Source organism: Crassostrea angulata, chromosome 2 (genome assembly GCF_025612915.1).
Source record: "Crassostrea angulata isolate pt1a10 chromosome 2, ASM2561291v2, whole genome shotgun sequence".
NCBI classification, from domain to species: Eukaryota; Metazoa; Mollusca; class Bivalvia; order Ostreida; family Ostreidae; genus Magallana; species Magallana angulata.
The window spans coordinates 44663638-44678953 of NC_069112.1; the positions used below are offsets into that span (position 1 = coordinate 44663638).

At 32.2% G+C, this 15316-nt stretch overlaps 1 protein-coding gene across 1 annotated transcript; it reads right to left on the reverse strand.

The window, feature by feature from the left end:
- Positions 1 to 120: 120 nt before the first annotated feature.
- On the reverse strand, positions 121 to 6849 carry LOC128174950 (uncharacterized). The gene is made up of 9 exons (XM_052840371.1): positions 6822 to 6849; positions 6476 to 6576; positions 5496 to 5763; positions 5075 to 5190; positions 4693 to 4858; positions 4276 to 4559; positions 3740 to 3935; positions 3130 to 3473; positions 121 to 2939 (listed from the first exon to the last, which is right to left on the reverse strand). The coding sequence occupies exons 4-9, from the start codon at positions 5153 to 5155 to the stop codon at positions 2277 to 2279; spliced, it is 1734 nt and encodes a 577-aa protein (XP_052696331.1). The 5' UTR covers positions 5156 to 5190; positions 5496 to 5763; positions 6476 to 6576; positions 6822 to 6849; the 3' UTR covers positions 121 to 2276.
- Between the last annotated feature and the right edge of the window lie 8467 nt (positions 6850 to 15316).

Here is a 15316-nt window from a genome sequence, read left to right on the forward strand (position 1 = left end):
AGTCTGTATTTTGATTTTTAGTATTTAAGTACCAGTCCATATTAAATTCAGACAAATGGTGATACATGTAGGTTCTCAGATTATGATGATATTTCACATACTGGTTTTTTAGGGTCCAAATATAGTGTATGTAAAATAAAAATTAAATTCATGAAACGTTGCTATGGAAATCAGTTAAAGATAGTTCCCTTAGCAACGGAGCTGAATTTGCTCTATGGTTTTGGTATACTATCACCATTTCAGATGTTAAAATTTAATCTTTAAGAATCAATCTGATTAAACAAAATCTGATATCTTAAAAACATTATATTATATACTATAATCATCACCAAAATAGATTAAATAGATAAAGGAATTTATTTCTACCGATCCTCAAAAGATAGGTCATTTTCAAATTTTGCTGAATCAGCGTTTTAAGCAGTTTTTAGTCTATTTTAATTTAGTAAAGCAAAAAAAGTCAGATAAATATGCATGGTAAGTATATTCAAAATGAATAAATAGGAGATGAAATAATTATATCTACTTTTATTTCCGTGGGCTCTTTCTTTAATATGCCCGTTGCTAGGCAACAAAAAATGGTTGTTTTTATACTGAAAATACAAACAAATCCCTTTAAGAACACACATTTTAGAAGTTTTACTGCATAAATCAGATAAATGTTATGAAAAGATTTTTTTTCCACCAATTATAATATTTGTAGGAAACAAGGTTGTGTTGTGTCCTTGACCCAAGGTCATGTGGACAAGTTCAAAGTCACTTAAATAAAAAGTGTCTGATCCATATATTTCTTTTGGAGTAACATGATGATTAGGAATTTCTATATCACACAAAAACTGTTGATGGCCCGAGGTGTGACAAGACCTTGACTCAAGGTCATTTAGATAAGTTCAAGGTCACTTGAAGAAAAAGTGCATTATTTGTGTCCAGTGAATAGAAACTGGGGGAGTTTTCACTTCATACAATTTGTCAAAGATTGCAAAAGATCTGAATGTGTGTCATCATCTTGACCCAGGGTCATTTAGGCAAGTTCAAGGTCATTTGTTTTAAACTATGCATAATATTTTCTTTGGGAAATGTATCAATACTATGTCACAATACCTCTAATATCATGATATAATAGAATTGCGAAAATGTGAATTTTGCTAAATTGCCCTTTTTTCATTTTCTTTAACTACCAGTGGTTTGTCAGACCATTTACTGTCTGTTTTTTGACATTTTAACAATTTGTTTAACTTAGCACACCTGAATAGACCAATAGGTAATTGATATGCAGGTGATGGTAAGAATGTGATATCTGTTCAATACCTTACATTTGGGCGCTTTCAATCATGAGCCAAATATTAAAATTTTGAACACATCGATCACTAAATCATGCAGAGCAATTGTCTTACAAGATTTTCAGTCCATTTTTATATATTTCTTGAAATAATTTGCAATTAAGGAGAAAAACTTATCTAATCCATTAGGCACAGTATTTTTTTTTTAATAACCTATGTACATTTTTTGTTTGACATGAATTTAATTATATTATTATACCTGTGATTGAGCTATTTAATCCTATTAAAGAAAATATGAAAAACAAATTAAATTGAGCTTCCACATTTAATTGTTCTTCTAGAGAATTTCAGCAAGTAGGAACTATGAGGATGATATTCATATGAAAATACATGGGGTTCAATATATCAGCATGGTTTTTGGTCAAAGTATCAATTATGTATTAATTTTACATGTAAATTGTATTTAAATTACTACCCAGTGGTGTATTGGTCAACCGATGCAATCATTATCAGACAATAATTTTACTTATTATCGTACATAATATCTGAAGAGACTGTTCATGTAGATTATTCGTTAAAAATGGAGTTTTGCTCACCCCTCATCCCATTACACACAATCTTGTACATCAATTCAATTGAAATGATACCATGTTATCATAAAACAAGAATGAATTAACAGGGCTGGATGGTTGAGGTCATTGTAAGATAGTATTCACTGGTATTCTTAAAGGGAAGAGCTCTTTATAAAGATATTTAAAAAATACTGACGTTCACCAGCTGAAATTTAATGATTTCCTTTAGCTTAGCACGTCATATCTAAAAATTAAAGGTTACTAAGAGCTGATGAGTAATGTGTTAACCACCCAGCTTTCTTTTAAAATCTACAGATATTGTCACAATAAAAACACTTTGCATAAGTTATATACATCTATGTATCAAACAATTTCAGTCCTTGTCACAAAATGAGTAATGTTTCTATCTCAGTCAATTATGTCATTCCTACTGAAATTCTGCAGCTGTTTCGGCCTTAGCAATGTTCAAAAGAACTGCATCCAAATCATCATCACTGATATCTGTGGAGGACGTTTTTTTCAATGCAGAAAGTCTTGAAAAAAAAGATGAGATTTGACCAACAGCCAAATATTGGTTTGCACTGAATCTTTTTTCTCCATTTTCATTTTTAGCAACTCTCATGTTTTTAGCGACAACTGATGGATGTACCTTTGCTCCACTACTCTCTCCTTGCAAGAATATATCACTAAGATATGATTTCAAGTCATCTGAGAATCTAGCACTTTTTCTCTCTTTTTTCAAAGCCCAACCCATATCAGACTGCACACACACTTGCTCAGTGACCCCTTCTCCGGTTTTAGAATATTTCAGAGTATCTTCTGATAGTGTACAACATGCATCCATCCATCTCATTTTTATATCATCATAAGATGACCTTGCTTGGAGCTGGTAAGTGTGATTGCCGATTAAGCAATGGTTTTGCATCTCACTGTATCTTGTGAAGATCTGGGTACATCCTGCTTCAGGACAATTAAAAGCATGATCATCTGAAGAATCAACAACATCATTGCTCTCTTTGGGGTTTTGAATGTGCCCAACTGATCCAGATTTCAAAACAAAATCAGATATAATTTCTAATTCTGCCAGGTCCTATAATTAAAACATGCAGTGGTTAGTCATGTATTTGAAAGATTTCCTTAATGTTTGAATTGCATTAATTAAAACTGTAAGAGAAGTTGAACTGGTTTGACTTCTAAAGCTTGATGTCATTATAAACATTTCAGTGTACTGTAATAAACAATCTGTGTGCTTAGTGCTGCACATACATTGTTACACTTACATTGTTTTCATGTTCAATAGGCAACTGCTTGCCTGTGCCAATATTGAAGGCCCTCCAAGTTGTTAGATGCTTTGGTTCAAACTTGACATTTGAAATCTTGGTTATGCCCTTTATTGGGCACTTAGCTGTAGAAGGAGGAAATCCCTGGAGCTTAACATGTGCTGCTTGACATCCAGTTGTTCCTTCATACAGGTCTATGGCAGACTTCATGTTGGCTGCTGTAAGGATGTTATATCCTGATGCGACAACTTTGCTAAACTTCCCTCTCATGTGGGCTATTTTAGCATCACAGTAGGACTTCCCACTTTGGGCCTCACTGTAATCGTAGCGGTCTATGAACACTCCTGAAATGAATTATATATATAAATATATATAGTATTCATGGTAAAGAAAGTAAACTTTTGACTGCATGATGCCTTGCTTTAATAAAGGTACCTCTCTCTCTCTCTCTCTCTCTCTCTCTCTCTCTCTCTCTGCCTGTCTTACTCATAAAATTAATTCATCTACAAAGCATTTACTATACTTAATCCATTTGCTGTGTCAGTTATTAGGTTACAAATGCATATATATTTTTAATATATGACTTGGAGGATAAATAAAAATTATTTACCAGTGCGCCTACTGATGCCTGGTATGGCAAGCCATAGATTGCCGCAATGGTAGCACCCGGCATTATCACTCCGAATAAATGCCCTTGTTGTACTGGGAAGTTGCAGTTTCACATGATGAAGTGTGTCTTCCAAAAGACAGGCAACCGCTAACCAGTCTTGACGCACTCCATCCAACATGTGAGCGAATGTTCTATGCTAAAAAACAAAAAAATTTAACATGAGTTTGTAATGCATTAAAAGATTAAGTAGACCTAAAATTCTTTATATAACAATGTGTATTTTTATGCTGCATGCATGATTTCATAATGCATCACTACATTGTAAGTCATTTTATATTGATTTGCAAATGTACAATGTACATGACTTTTATTCAGATTGAACTGATTGTGTGTGCATGCTTTTTAACCCATTGGCAAGGCTGCTTGGAAAGTAAAAATACAACTTATTGTCAAACAATATCATTTAATCCATCAAAAATCATGAGAAATCCTATAGCCATAGAATTACCACATTAAATTGTTCTCACTAATCTCACCTTTAAATTTGAGTTTTCATCCTTGTAAATGCACACAGACACGTGCCAATTTATGCCCTTCTGGCCATACCAGTCGCTCTGTTTTTCTCTAAATGTAATTGGTAAGAATTTCATGGCCCAGTCCATAATAATAAGAATATCACCAGGCTGGAGATCTTTCAGTGTGTGTGTCCTAGCAGTATCCTGATTGATAGTTCTAATTATGTGGCATTTCCATTGAAGAATCTTTGTTACCGCTGCATCAATATCCATAAACAATTCTTCTCTGGTGTTGGGGGAAAGATCTGTCAAATTAATCATTATTTTAAAATCAAACTCAATCGAACAAAATTCAATATTTTTAGTATACACTCAGTGCCATGTTTCACTTTCAAATCTTATCAAATTGATAAGAATTATTCATTAATAGCAAATTACCTGCGAGATTGCTCAGGATTTCCTTCAAATTTAAAACTGCTTTTGGAAGTAATTGGCAGCGGTCGCAACCAACATCATGTTGGTGGTCAGTACATGCTTGCTGGAAATGAATGTCAAGCGGATCTTTTAGAGCATGGTTAATGCAATGATCACTGCAGTGGTCAGTCTGCATAGAAAGAGAAAAAATAATTGATTTAAATTAAATTACCTCAGTTAAGCAAGTCCATTATGAATAACAAAAATGGATCAAATCTGATATTATAATTTATTTAAAAAAGTCCCATTTAAACTTGCCACTTAATTTTACATTGATAAAGTGTAACAGTCATATTGAATATGACAGCAATAAAACATATTATTTTAATACATTGCAATAATATACCTGTTTCAAATGCATTTTAAAATCTGTTTTCATATAAATTCTACTGGATGCCAAGGATTCTTTGCATTCCTTCAGTTCCATTAGCAATAATCCATCTGTTATGTACTTTTCCACATCTACAATACAGTACATAATGAAGTCATAATACATGTTGTAATGTAATTATATTACCGATAATCACCGTAAGAGTAGAGGATATGAATGTCTTTACTGTTTGAAACACGCTTTTGGTTATGAGAATTTGTCACAGATACATGTGCATTTAGCATTCCCTTGATTGGTGACATTTCCATCACATACCGTAAGTGTAAAAAGTCAATATCAAAGAACTATGGTATAAATTCTACAGGAAGCTGAGGAGAATTTAGCAATTTAATCTATATACACGTATTGTCTTTCATGAAAAATAAACTTTACAAACCTGCAACTACTGATAGAAGCACATCATATGAGCTCTCTCCATCTGCTGTTATATTGTCCAGACCCTTCAGATTTGTGCGCCTTGAAGCGGGACAAACTCAAAGAATATGGAACAATGTAGACCTAGACAGAGGAATAAACTCTGTCTCTTCACAATATGCCAGATAGAGTTTGATCAGAGTTGAGTGCCAGACTGTTCTGACCACCTCTGGAATGGACACAATGCTGCCATCCTCTAGTCTCATCTCTTTAGTACCAACAGAGGAAACCTGTTTATTATAAGTTATATATACTAGTTAGGTCTTGCACTTTTTTGCTCTGCTACACATGTAATATCAATATTTAATTACACAATTTAAAGTATTATGAGTTCATGCATAAATGAAATTGCAAAAATTACAATTGCACATGTTTGATTGTTTAATTACTGTAAACCAATTACTACCCCCATAATTTTTTTCTGGGGGGGGGGATGACCTCTTTAATCCCTGCAAACAAGTAGTCACATTTTTTTCACAGGCATGTTTGGCCGGTAACTGTATTCTAATAAGTATATACATTGTATTAATAAAAGTTTAAACTTGTTTAAATGGTACCATATCACTTTATGCAATCATTGGAACTCAGGAATATTTATCACACAAGGATAATACTTGGTTTATAGTACATTTATTTGATCATCATTCATGATCTGAATTATTATAATTGAAATACATGAAATACATGTTATAATTATATTTTCATATTTTATTGAATAGCACTTAAGGAGTTCAATTGAAATGAATATATTAATTGATCATTTTGCCAATGGTTTTGGTTAGAGAGAATCATGATTATTTTTGCAGACACAGAGAGCTGCCATACACAAAGTGAAATCATGAGTGAAACCTTAATTTGCATGACCTGATACAGATTTATCATTACATTGAGGTACATAATTGCAAAGAACTGCATGATACATACAAAACAATTAATAGATACCTGATGAAATGCTGGATTGAAGATAAAATCCAGTGCATGGTCCAATTTCATGAGATCAATTTTCTTATGAAATACTGGTTTCTGTTTAGGAACCTCAGCACCTGTAATAAATGGATTAAATGTAATTAACAAAGCTAATTCTCAACATGTTTTTACTCACAAGTTATTTGGGCACAAAATGAAGCAATCAAATTAAGGAATTAAAAAACCTAGAAATATATATATCAGTTTTCTAGCTAATAATGAATTACACTTATAATGTTCTTAAAGCACACATTGGCATGAATATAACACACACATTCAATACATGTGCAAGTCATAAAGTGATGAAAGTGAATTACTATACCTTCAGAATGTTCAACAGCATGTTTCCTTGCCTCATTTATAGCATGCATGGTGACTGAGGGAATGATCTGCTGAAGCTGTTTTTTTTGTATGAGAGCAAGCAATCATGGACAACAGTCGTTTCTTAACAGCCTTGTCTGTGCTTTCACAGTACAGTTTAACAACACGTTGATCAAGTTTGCTAGAGCTTGTTTCTTGCTGCTGCTCTGGCTCGTGAATAAGCTTTAACAATTCATTTCCCTGTCCTGGAGCTATACCTAAAATAAATAAAAAACTGTGAATATGGAGCACAAATATAATATATGAGAGACAAAGAGAAACAGAGAGACAAATATCGAGTCATTGTAAGATAGAGATATACATTTACTACTACTAGTATGGATTTTATATATAAATGAATAAAATTTTTGAGAGAAAGAAAAAGAGACAAAGAAAGACAGATCTAAAGTCACCATAAGATAGAGAGATACTACTACTATTTCAGAGAGAGAGAGAGAGAGAGAGAGAGAGAATGAATCTTGATTCACAGAGCGATAGGATATTATATGAATCAGTTAAAATAAATATGAGAAAGAGAATCTTGATTCACAGAGAGATAGGATATTATATAAATCAGTTCAAAGTTAAAATATATGAGAGAGAGAGAGAGAGAGAGAGAGAGAGTCTGAGCCAATAAGAGAAAGACAAACAGTCTGAGTCAGAGAGAGAGAGAGAGAGAGAGAGAGAGAGAGAGAGAGAGAGAGAGATAGTCCTATTAGAGAGTCTGAGAGAGAGAGAGAGAGAGAGGGGGAGAGAGAGAGAGAGTCTTAATAGAGCATTATATAATTAACTGTGTTACAAAAAAGAAATAAAACATACTCTCAAGAACTAAATTGACTGCTTCTGTGGCTTTTCTCTTAAGCAATCTTGTAGTGGAGGGCTTAAGGCTGTCCAGCCTCTGATGTACTTTGAATTTAAGTGGGCTCATCTTCCCATGTCCAAGCAAAGTTACAGCCTTATTGAAAATATCTAGAGTGTTGTTATTTTCTTCACTCCAAGATGAGGATTGTGATGATGGTTGAGAACCAAGAAGCTGTCAAAATTAAGAAAATCAGTTTTACAACCAAAAATCTATAACGAGAGCTATATTTTTACTACAACTACTGAATAAGTGTAATTTAGTCAACATTGTTAACAAATTTTAAACAGTTGCATACATATATATTAACTTGATTTAAACTAACATCCATTTACCTGGTAGGTTTTATCATAAATATGTTGTTAGTACATGTCAAGTGAATATTGCCCAATAAAAATTAAACAAGTAATTTATGTCGTACATTTTATTCATATAATAAATTATCAGTGTTTTGATAGTAAAAGTTAATTAAATGATGAGTTGATTTTGCAATGCTTTATAAGTACACCACGACCAAAGTTGTAATCAGTTCAAGTATAGTCATCACAGATACTTACACCCACTGAATCTTCATCAGAAAATATCTCCAGGTGATCATCAGTTTTCCAAATTTCATCGTTTTCTTCCTGTATAAAAATAAAACTTTCAATTAAAATGCACCATTATTTTATCAATCAGGTTCTAATTAAAATCATGAAATACATAATCAAAAATAAGGAAAGCTGATTATCTTTACATGCATATTATTGATTGTCAGCGATTTAACCAAATTACACATACAGTGATATAGGATAAAATAAATCATCATTGATGATTTTAAAATAAAAATATCCATGTGTACCATATCTACATTAACTTCCTTAGTGTCCTCAATCTTTATTGGTGTCAATACATCTGGATGTGTACACTTTGGTGGTAACTGTAAAATATAATAATTAACAACTACATGTAAAACTTAACATATCCAAAGCAATTTAATCTAATTTAACCACATTCAAACTATAAATGAAATAATTGCATATATATATATATATCCATTCCTCTTATATTACTGTGTCAACTTTTCATATCTTACTTCATTCTCAATCTTGTTCGAATTTTCCATCTCCTTGTACAATTCAAATCTACATCTCCGACAAATGCCTGGACAGTAAAAGAAGACTTTGAAGTTAATTTAATGGCAAGATTTGCTTATTAAATTAAAGGTTAAAAAAAAATTTAAAAAGATATAAGTAAATGTAAATATATTGAGAGCATATTACAGCATTTTCTGAAATAACAACAATATTTACATAACACTATACATCTATAATTAATCTTAACACAATCTGCACAAATTAATCTTGAAAGCCCTTTATTTAATTTAGTGAAAACAATTTTTAAAATTAATATTTTATCTTGAACAGTGTTGAGAGTTTAAAAAAATAGACCCCCTGGGGGATTTGATCCTGGTAATATTAAAAGAACATCACTTTTTTTTTAAATTGAGAGTGAATTATCCTGAAACTAACCTGATCCAACAGGCACTAACTCTCCTTTGTGCTCAAGGATGAATCTAGACATGTGTGGTGTCACTGGCCGTTCCATCTTTCCATTGTGAGAATGGTCTGGATATGAACACTTCACACTGTGTCTTTTCCATTTTACACCGAGTTTTGCACGATGATTAGGGCATATATTAAAATTATTCAGAACAGGTGAAAATAATCCAATTCTGAGCAGAAGTAAATGTCCCTCAGATGGAATGCTGTCCTGTCCAAGTTTTAAAGACCTAAGATGCCCACTTACATCTTTTGAACAGTCAGAAATTTGAACAAATTCTCTTTCAGATGGGAAAAACGCTGATAATCCGCATGTGATGTTCGAAAATGCAGAAAAACTGCATTTGTTTTTAAATGCATAATTTGGATGACAGTCGTCTGCCATTTTTAATGGACGGAATCTTGTTTCTAATTCAGAAGAGTTCCACAAAGGGAGATAATCTTAAGGATTAAACTCCTATTGTTTAGACAGTTGTAAAAATCTTTTAGTAATAGAGCCCACGGAATTTTAATATGAAATAGATAGTTTATCATTTAAATGAATAAATTACACACATGTCTTGTTAGCATGTATCTGGTCTTTGTAAAAAATTAAACCCAAAGCTACTATGTATACTATAGAAATAATAGGCATTGCAGAAAAAAGTCAGCATACTTTAAAATGCTCTCTTTACTAAACCGCTTAAGCAAATTCCTTGAAATTTTAAACATATCATTTTTTAATAAAGTCCAACCCAAATTACACTGTAAAAGTTTATTTCATGATATACCATGTATCACATTTTTTAAAGTTTGTCTGGTTTTTATATGGACTGGTACTTAAAAATATTCACAATCATGATTGAATGACCGGTTTGAAAAAGAACTTTAGATGTTGTGATATTATCTATACTTTATGAGAGTACACTTTATAAAGGGGTAGCCTTGTACTTTACATGCCTTTTTGTGGACAAAAAACCTAGACATAAGCACACAATTGATATGGAAATTTACAGATATACGATTTGAGTAATAAATGTTGATGGTTTTCACTGGAGGCAATTTCGTAGGATTACCTCCAGTCGGTTGACATCTTTTAGGATGATATGCCTACATTCCTTTATCATGAACTAATTTAGACTTTTTTTTAATATTAACGCAGAAAACCGCTTTTTAATGATAATTATTGATTTTTAAGGCCTCCTTAAACTTGCTTTTGTGTTAGTGTTTAGATTTATCAAGCATTCTCTGCAATACTGGCCTACAACATGAGATAATTCCTACAAAATTACGTCTATGGAGAGTCATCTATCCTCAATTTTACGACTCGAATATCCAGAAAGATGTGGTCGAGACATCTACCAAGTAAATAGAACAAAGTGACGAGTTTACAAATTAGCCCGTTGTATGAATAGAACAATGTATTTTTTTTTACGGGAGAAACCAAATCCATGATGATAACAATTTTTACGCAAACATATGAAAGCTTACAAATCTTAAAAGAGCATATCGTAGGCATATTTTTTTTTCAAAGTTTTTTTTTTCTCTCTCTGTTTTTCGAATTAAAAACAATCAAATGAGCGTAATGATAAAGAAATTATGAAAAAATAATATATGTATATTTTGTGGAACAATTTTATTCATGTTTCGTATTCTCATCTTTGTACTAGATCATATATTTGTTACCGTAATGAACGGAATTTCCTGTTTGTTTGTGACGTGTATCAATCCCTTGACAGATGTTGGATTTAAATCATCCGTAGAGTGGCTGACTACACTGATCTTCGGTATTTTTGAAGCATAATCTTTCAAATATGACCTTCACGTTGCTTTCAAAATCTGAAAACCAAACTTTTATTATCTCTATTATTTTAGAATTTGTCAAACACATTAAAGCATCAAATAAAGTTATTCTCGCGAATGCATACAAACACAGGTGAATCGCTGAACTAAGCACTTGCGTATAAAAAGGAATTTATAATAATCACCTACAGATACTTCGTATTCATACTATAAGACAAATAAAATTTCAATCTTTATGGTACCCTAAATACACTTTTATACTAAATAAAGCCATACTGATAAATAAGGGAAAAGAGCAAATTAATAAACCAAAATTAAAGCAAGAATTATAGACGGATTCACTGACAGATTCATCTATCTTGCATGAAAATAGTGAAAATTCCTATAAGAATAGAGTATAAACGCAGTTAATGTAAATTTATTTCTGCTTGCCTTACCACCACCATCGATATGTAACATCACTCCTCTGTAGATAATAAAAATGGTAATTTATTGAATGGCACAATAAAAAACATGTTTAAAGTAAAATAAGTTACATGTATGTACATAAATATCGAAAGAAAGGAGACAGATCATAAAAAGACAAGTTTGTGCCTGAGAGCTACAATAAGTTGTATCGTACATTTACATATGCAGAGATGCAAGTCACTGCCCACTACTTAATCGTACATGCTTAGCGAATATTACCACATTTAACTAATAAAGCATATATGTTTATTTATGAATACATCAAAGCGAATATAACATAAAAAGAATGGGCACTACGCGTATGTTTAGCAAGGAAGCAATATGTGTCCGGAAATTCCATACGCTTCATATTGTTTTACTCTTCCAAAAATGATCCCACACACTTCTCCAGTTAATGATACGCTGTAAGCTGCCTCTCTGGTACTCGTATTTGATTTCACACTGTAAGTGACACTACCAACTGACATATTTTCTTCAAAAACGATATTGCATGCTGTTTGTAACAAACTAGTGAAGTGATGCAGTTGAAATCTTAGGATGATACATTAATCATAAAAATAAATCTATCAACATATTCATTGGGTATTACTATTTTGTAGTAGTTCAGATAATGGTTGATTCTTTGAATTATTGTCATTGCTGGATATCCTAAGTTTGATATATTAGAAGCCAAACCTATTTATATTACCAGGACGGGTCATGTTGATTTAATAAAACATGCTATGTGGCTAGAGATTCGGGTGTAGAAAAAATTAGATGAATCTAACGAAATAGTTTTATTGACAGTTCCAATCACCTAATATATTTCTGATTTTTCGATTGCTGCGATGCGAATAAGTGTGTCCTTGCAAACGAAATTCAGAATGCATCAGCGTGTGTTGGTGCTAATTCTGTTAATGAGGTGATCACAATACCCAATGTAACCCATTTTAATGAGGTCGTTTCCTGGAAAGGTTCCGATTGGAAACAATGACTAAATGATTGTTCCAGTTAAATCCGGCGCATGTGCAATTTGGTAGATTACAAAAGAGTCGAGAGATACATATAGCACACTACCATTTTAAAATGTCTTGCCTTCAAAATATATATAGTATTGGGTTACATTGATATCAATGTGTATTTTTTTGGGAAGTTTATCTATTCGAATGTTGATCATACATCCAACAGTCCCGTGTCCATTGTCGATTTTAATGTCAGGTCATGAAGTATATCGTTATTTCAATGTTTTTTACCAAAAGTATAGGTTTCATAGTCTTGTTTGCAAGAGTTTAGATGGGGAGGGGGCCATGCAATTACCATAATTTTGTTTATTTCTTCCTGAATGAAACTTGATAACTGTAGATTCCTTATTTTACGCGATTCAACAGTATTTCATTAAACTGCAAGATAAAATCGCGATTGTCGAATTGTTATCATAATTCCATCTTTTTAACATATATTTGAAAAATAAAAGCGAGATGTTAAAATTCGCGAGATGTACTTCTGTCGATTTTACGCAGATATTAATTAATTGCATTTCATAAGGAATATACAGTAAATGCATATGTGAGATTCCTCGATAGATTTGAATATGGGCTATGGTACTCCGGAGACCGATAAGGCCTGTTGGCCTCTTGTTTCAGATCTCTAGTATCCATCTATTGAACATGTATTCAAATATTATGTTTAATTCACGTAAAAAAAATAATAATTTCCTTCGGCCTTCTCAACATCCTGAAAAAAGGTTCTAATTTTTTGTGCTAGTCAGTCTATCAAAAGGGTTTATCATTTTTTATTAAAATTTGGCTCACCATTCTTGCCTTCCATATTCATAAAACCACTTAGAACATTTCAGTTTTTTTAGTATTTTTAACCGGGTTTTCCAAAGGAAAAATCCGGTTATTAAAATGGTGAAAATGGCGGGCGGGCGGGCGGGCAAAAGGGTACCCTCATTGTATGGATAACTCCTCCTACAGTTCTCAAGATAGGAAGTTGTTCTTTTGCAGATCAATTGTACATATATCAGAGGTGTGCATATTGCTAGGATTTTGATTTCCAATAATTTATCAAAAAAATACCAGCTTTTGAACTTAGTCATTTTTTGGCAAAAAGTTGCATATAGGGTACCCTCATTGTACGGATAACTCCTCCTACAGTTCTCAAGATAGGAAGTTGTTCTTTTGCAGATCAATTGTACATATATCAGAGGTGTGCATATTGCTAGGATTTTGATTTCCAATAATTTATCAAAAAAATACCAGCTTTTGAACTTAGTCATTTTTTGGCAAAAAGTTGCATATAGGGTACCCTCATTGTACGGATAACTCCTCCTACAGTTCTCAAGATAGGAAGTTGTTTTTTTGCAGATCAATTGTACATATATTAGAGGTGTGCATATTGCTAGGATTTTGATTTTTGATAAAATTATCGAAAAAATACCAGCTTTTGAACTTAGTCATTTTTTGGCAGAATATTGCATATAGGGTACCCTCATTGTATGGATAACTCCTCCTACAGTTCTCAAGATAGGAAGTTGTTCTTTTGCAGATCAATTGTACATATATCAGAGGTGTGCATATTGCTAGGATTTTGATTTCCGATAATTTATGAAAAAAATACCAACTTTTGAACTTAGTCATTTTTTGGCAAAATGTTGCATAAACATGTAGGGTACTCCATTTCACTGGATAAGGGTTGACATGGATTATGGATACAGTTTACATAAAAGAAAACCCGGTTTGCTGTCACATCGACAGCTTTTCACTTGTTTTTAACAATGTACAGCTCTATTAGAGTAATAAAACATGTCCTCCCCAACTGAAAATGAAATATTGGTCTTTCATTAGAAAGATGAATGAATATAGACTTTTGCAAGCCCTGGAACAAAGTTGAAACTGCTAATTAAGCACGCACAAGAAACATGAATATACAAGATAAATTTTATTGCTAAATTTTAAAAGAAATATAATCATCAGTATTATTCAAAGTTGTATGACATTGTTCATTCTTAAAACAACAGAATTTATTATTTATGTCAGATATAAGCCTAAAACTGTCCATTCCTTTTTTTTAAATAACTGATTAGAGCCCCAAGAAGTTCTTCCTCTTACATAATAGGTAGTTTCTGGCCTATATCCTTTAAATTAAGATTGAATTACCAATAAACAAAACAGATTTTTCATATAGAATAAATCATATAATTGCAGTCATTTTTGATAAAAAAAAAACCCCTCCAGGAAATGTAAACTGCACTCTGTTAACTTTGTTTGATAAAATAAAAATACTATGACTATTCTTGCTATACAAAAAAGATATATGATAAATATGTACAGCCATCAAAATATCAACGTTGTTTATTTTTTTTCCTCAAAATAAAACCAAGAAACAAAGTAATTTTTTGGTCGATCACCTAGATCTTAAGATGAAAAATAACTTAGATTTTGGTTTTTGATATACTTTGGAATCATTAGAATCGTGGTGGCTCAATTTTCGTGGTATTTGTTGGTAGCACTTCCCCAAGAATTAATCTCCTCGACGTAAACAAATTTTAAAAGAGTTAGTTTTCTTATTAAAACTGAAAACCGATGCATCCACGAAATAACAACCCCACGAATAAGTAAAAACCCACAATCCACGAAACTTGGCCCCCATGAATTTAAATGATTCCACAGTTTGTCGTCCCTTGTCATTTGTTTTTCCTTGTTTTCTTTTGTTTTTGAAATTAATTAATTTGAAATTCAAATTCGGTGGCAACGCATATCAATAATTTTCTTTAGACATTGGAGGTAAAATGGCAAAACAACATTAAATGTATTGTAATGTTAACAA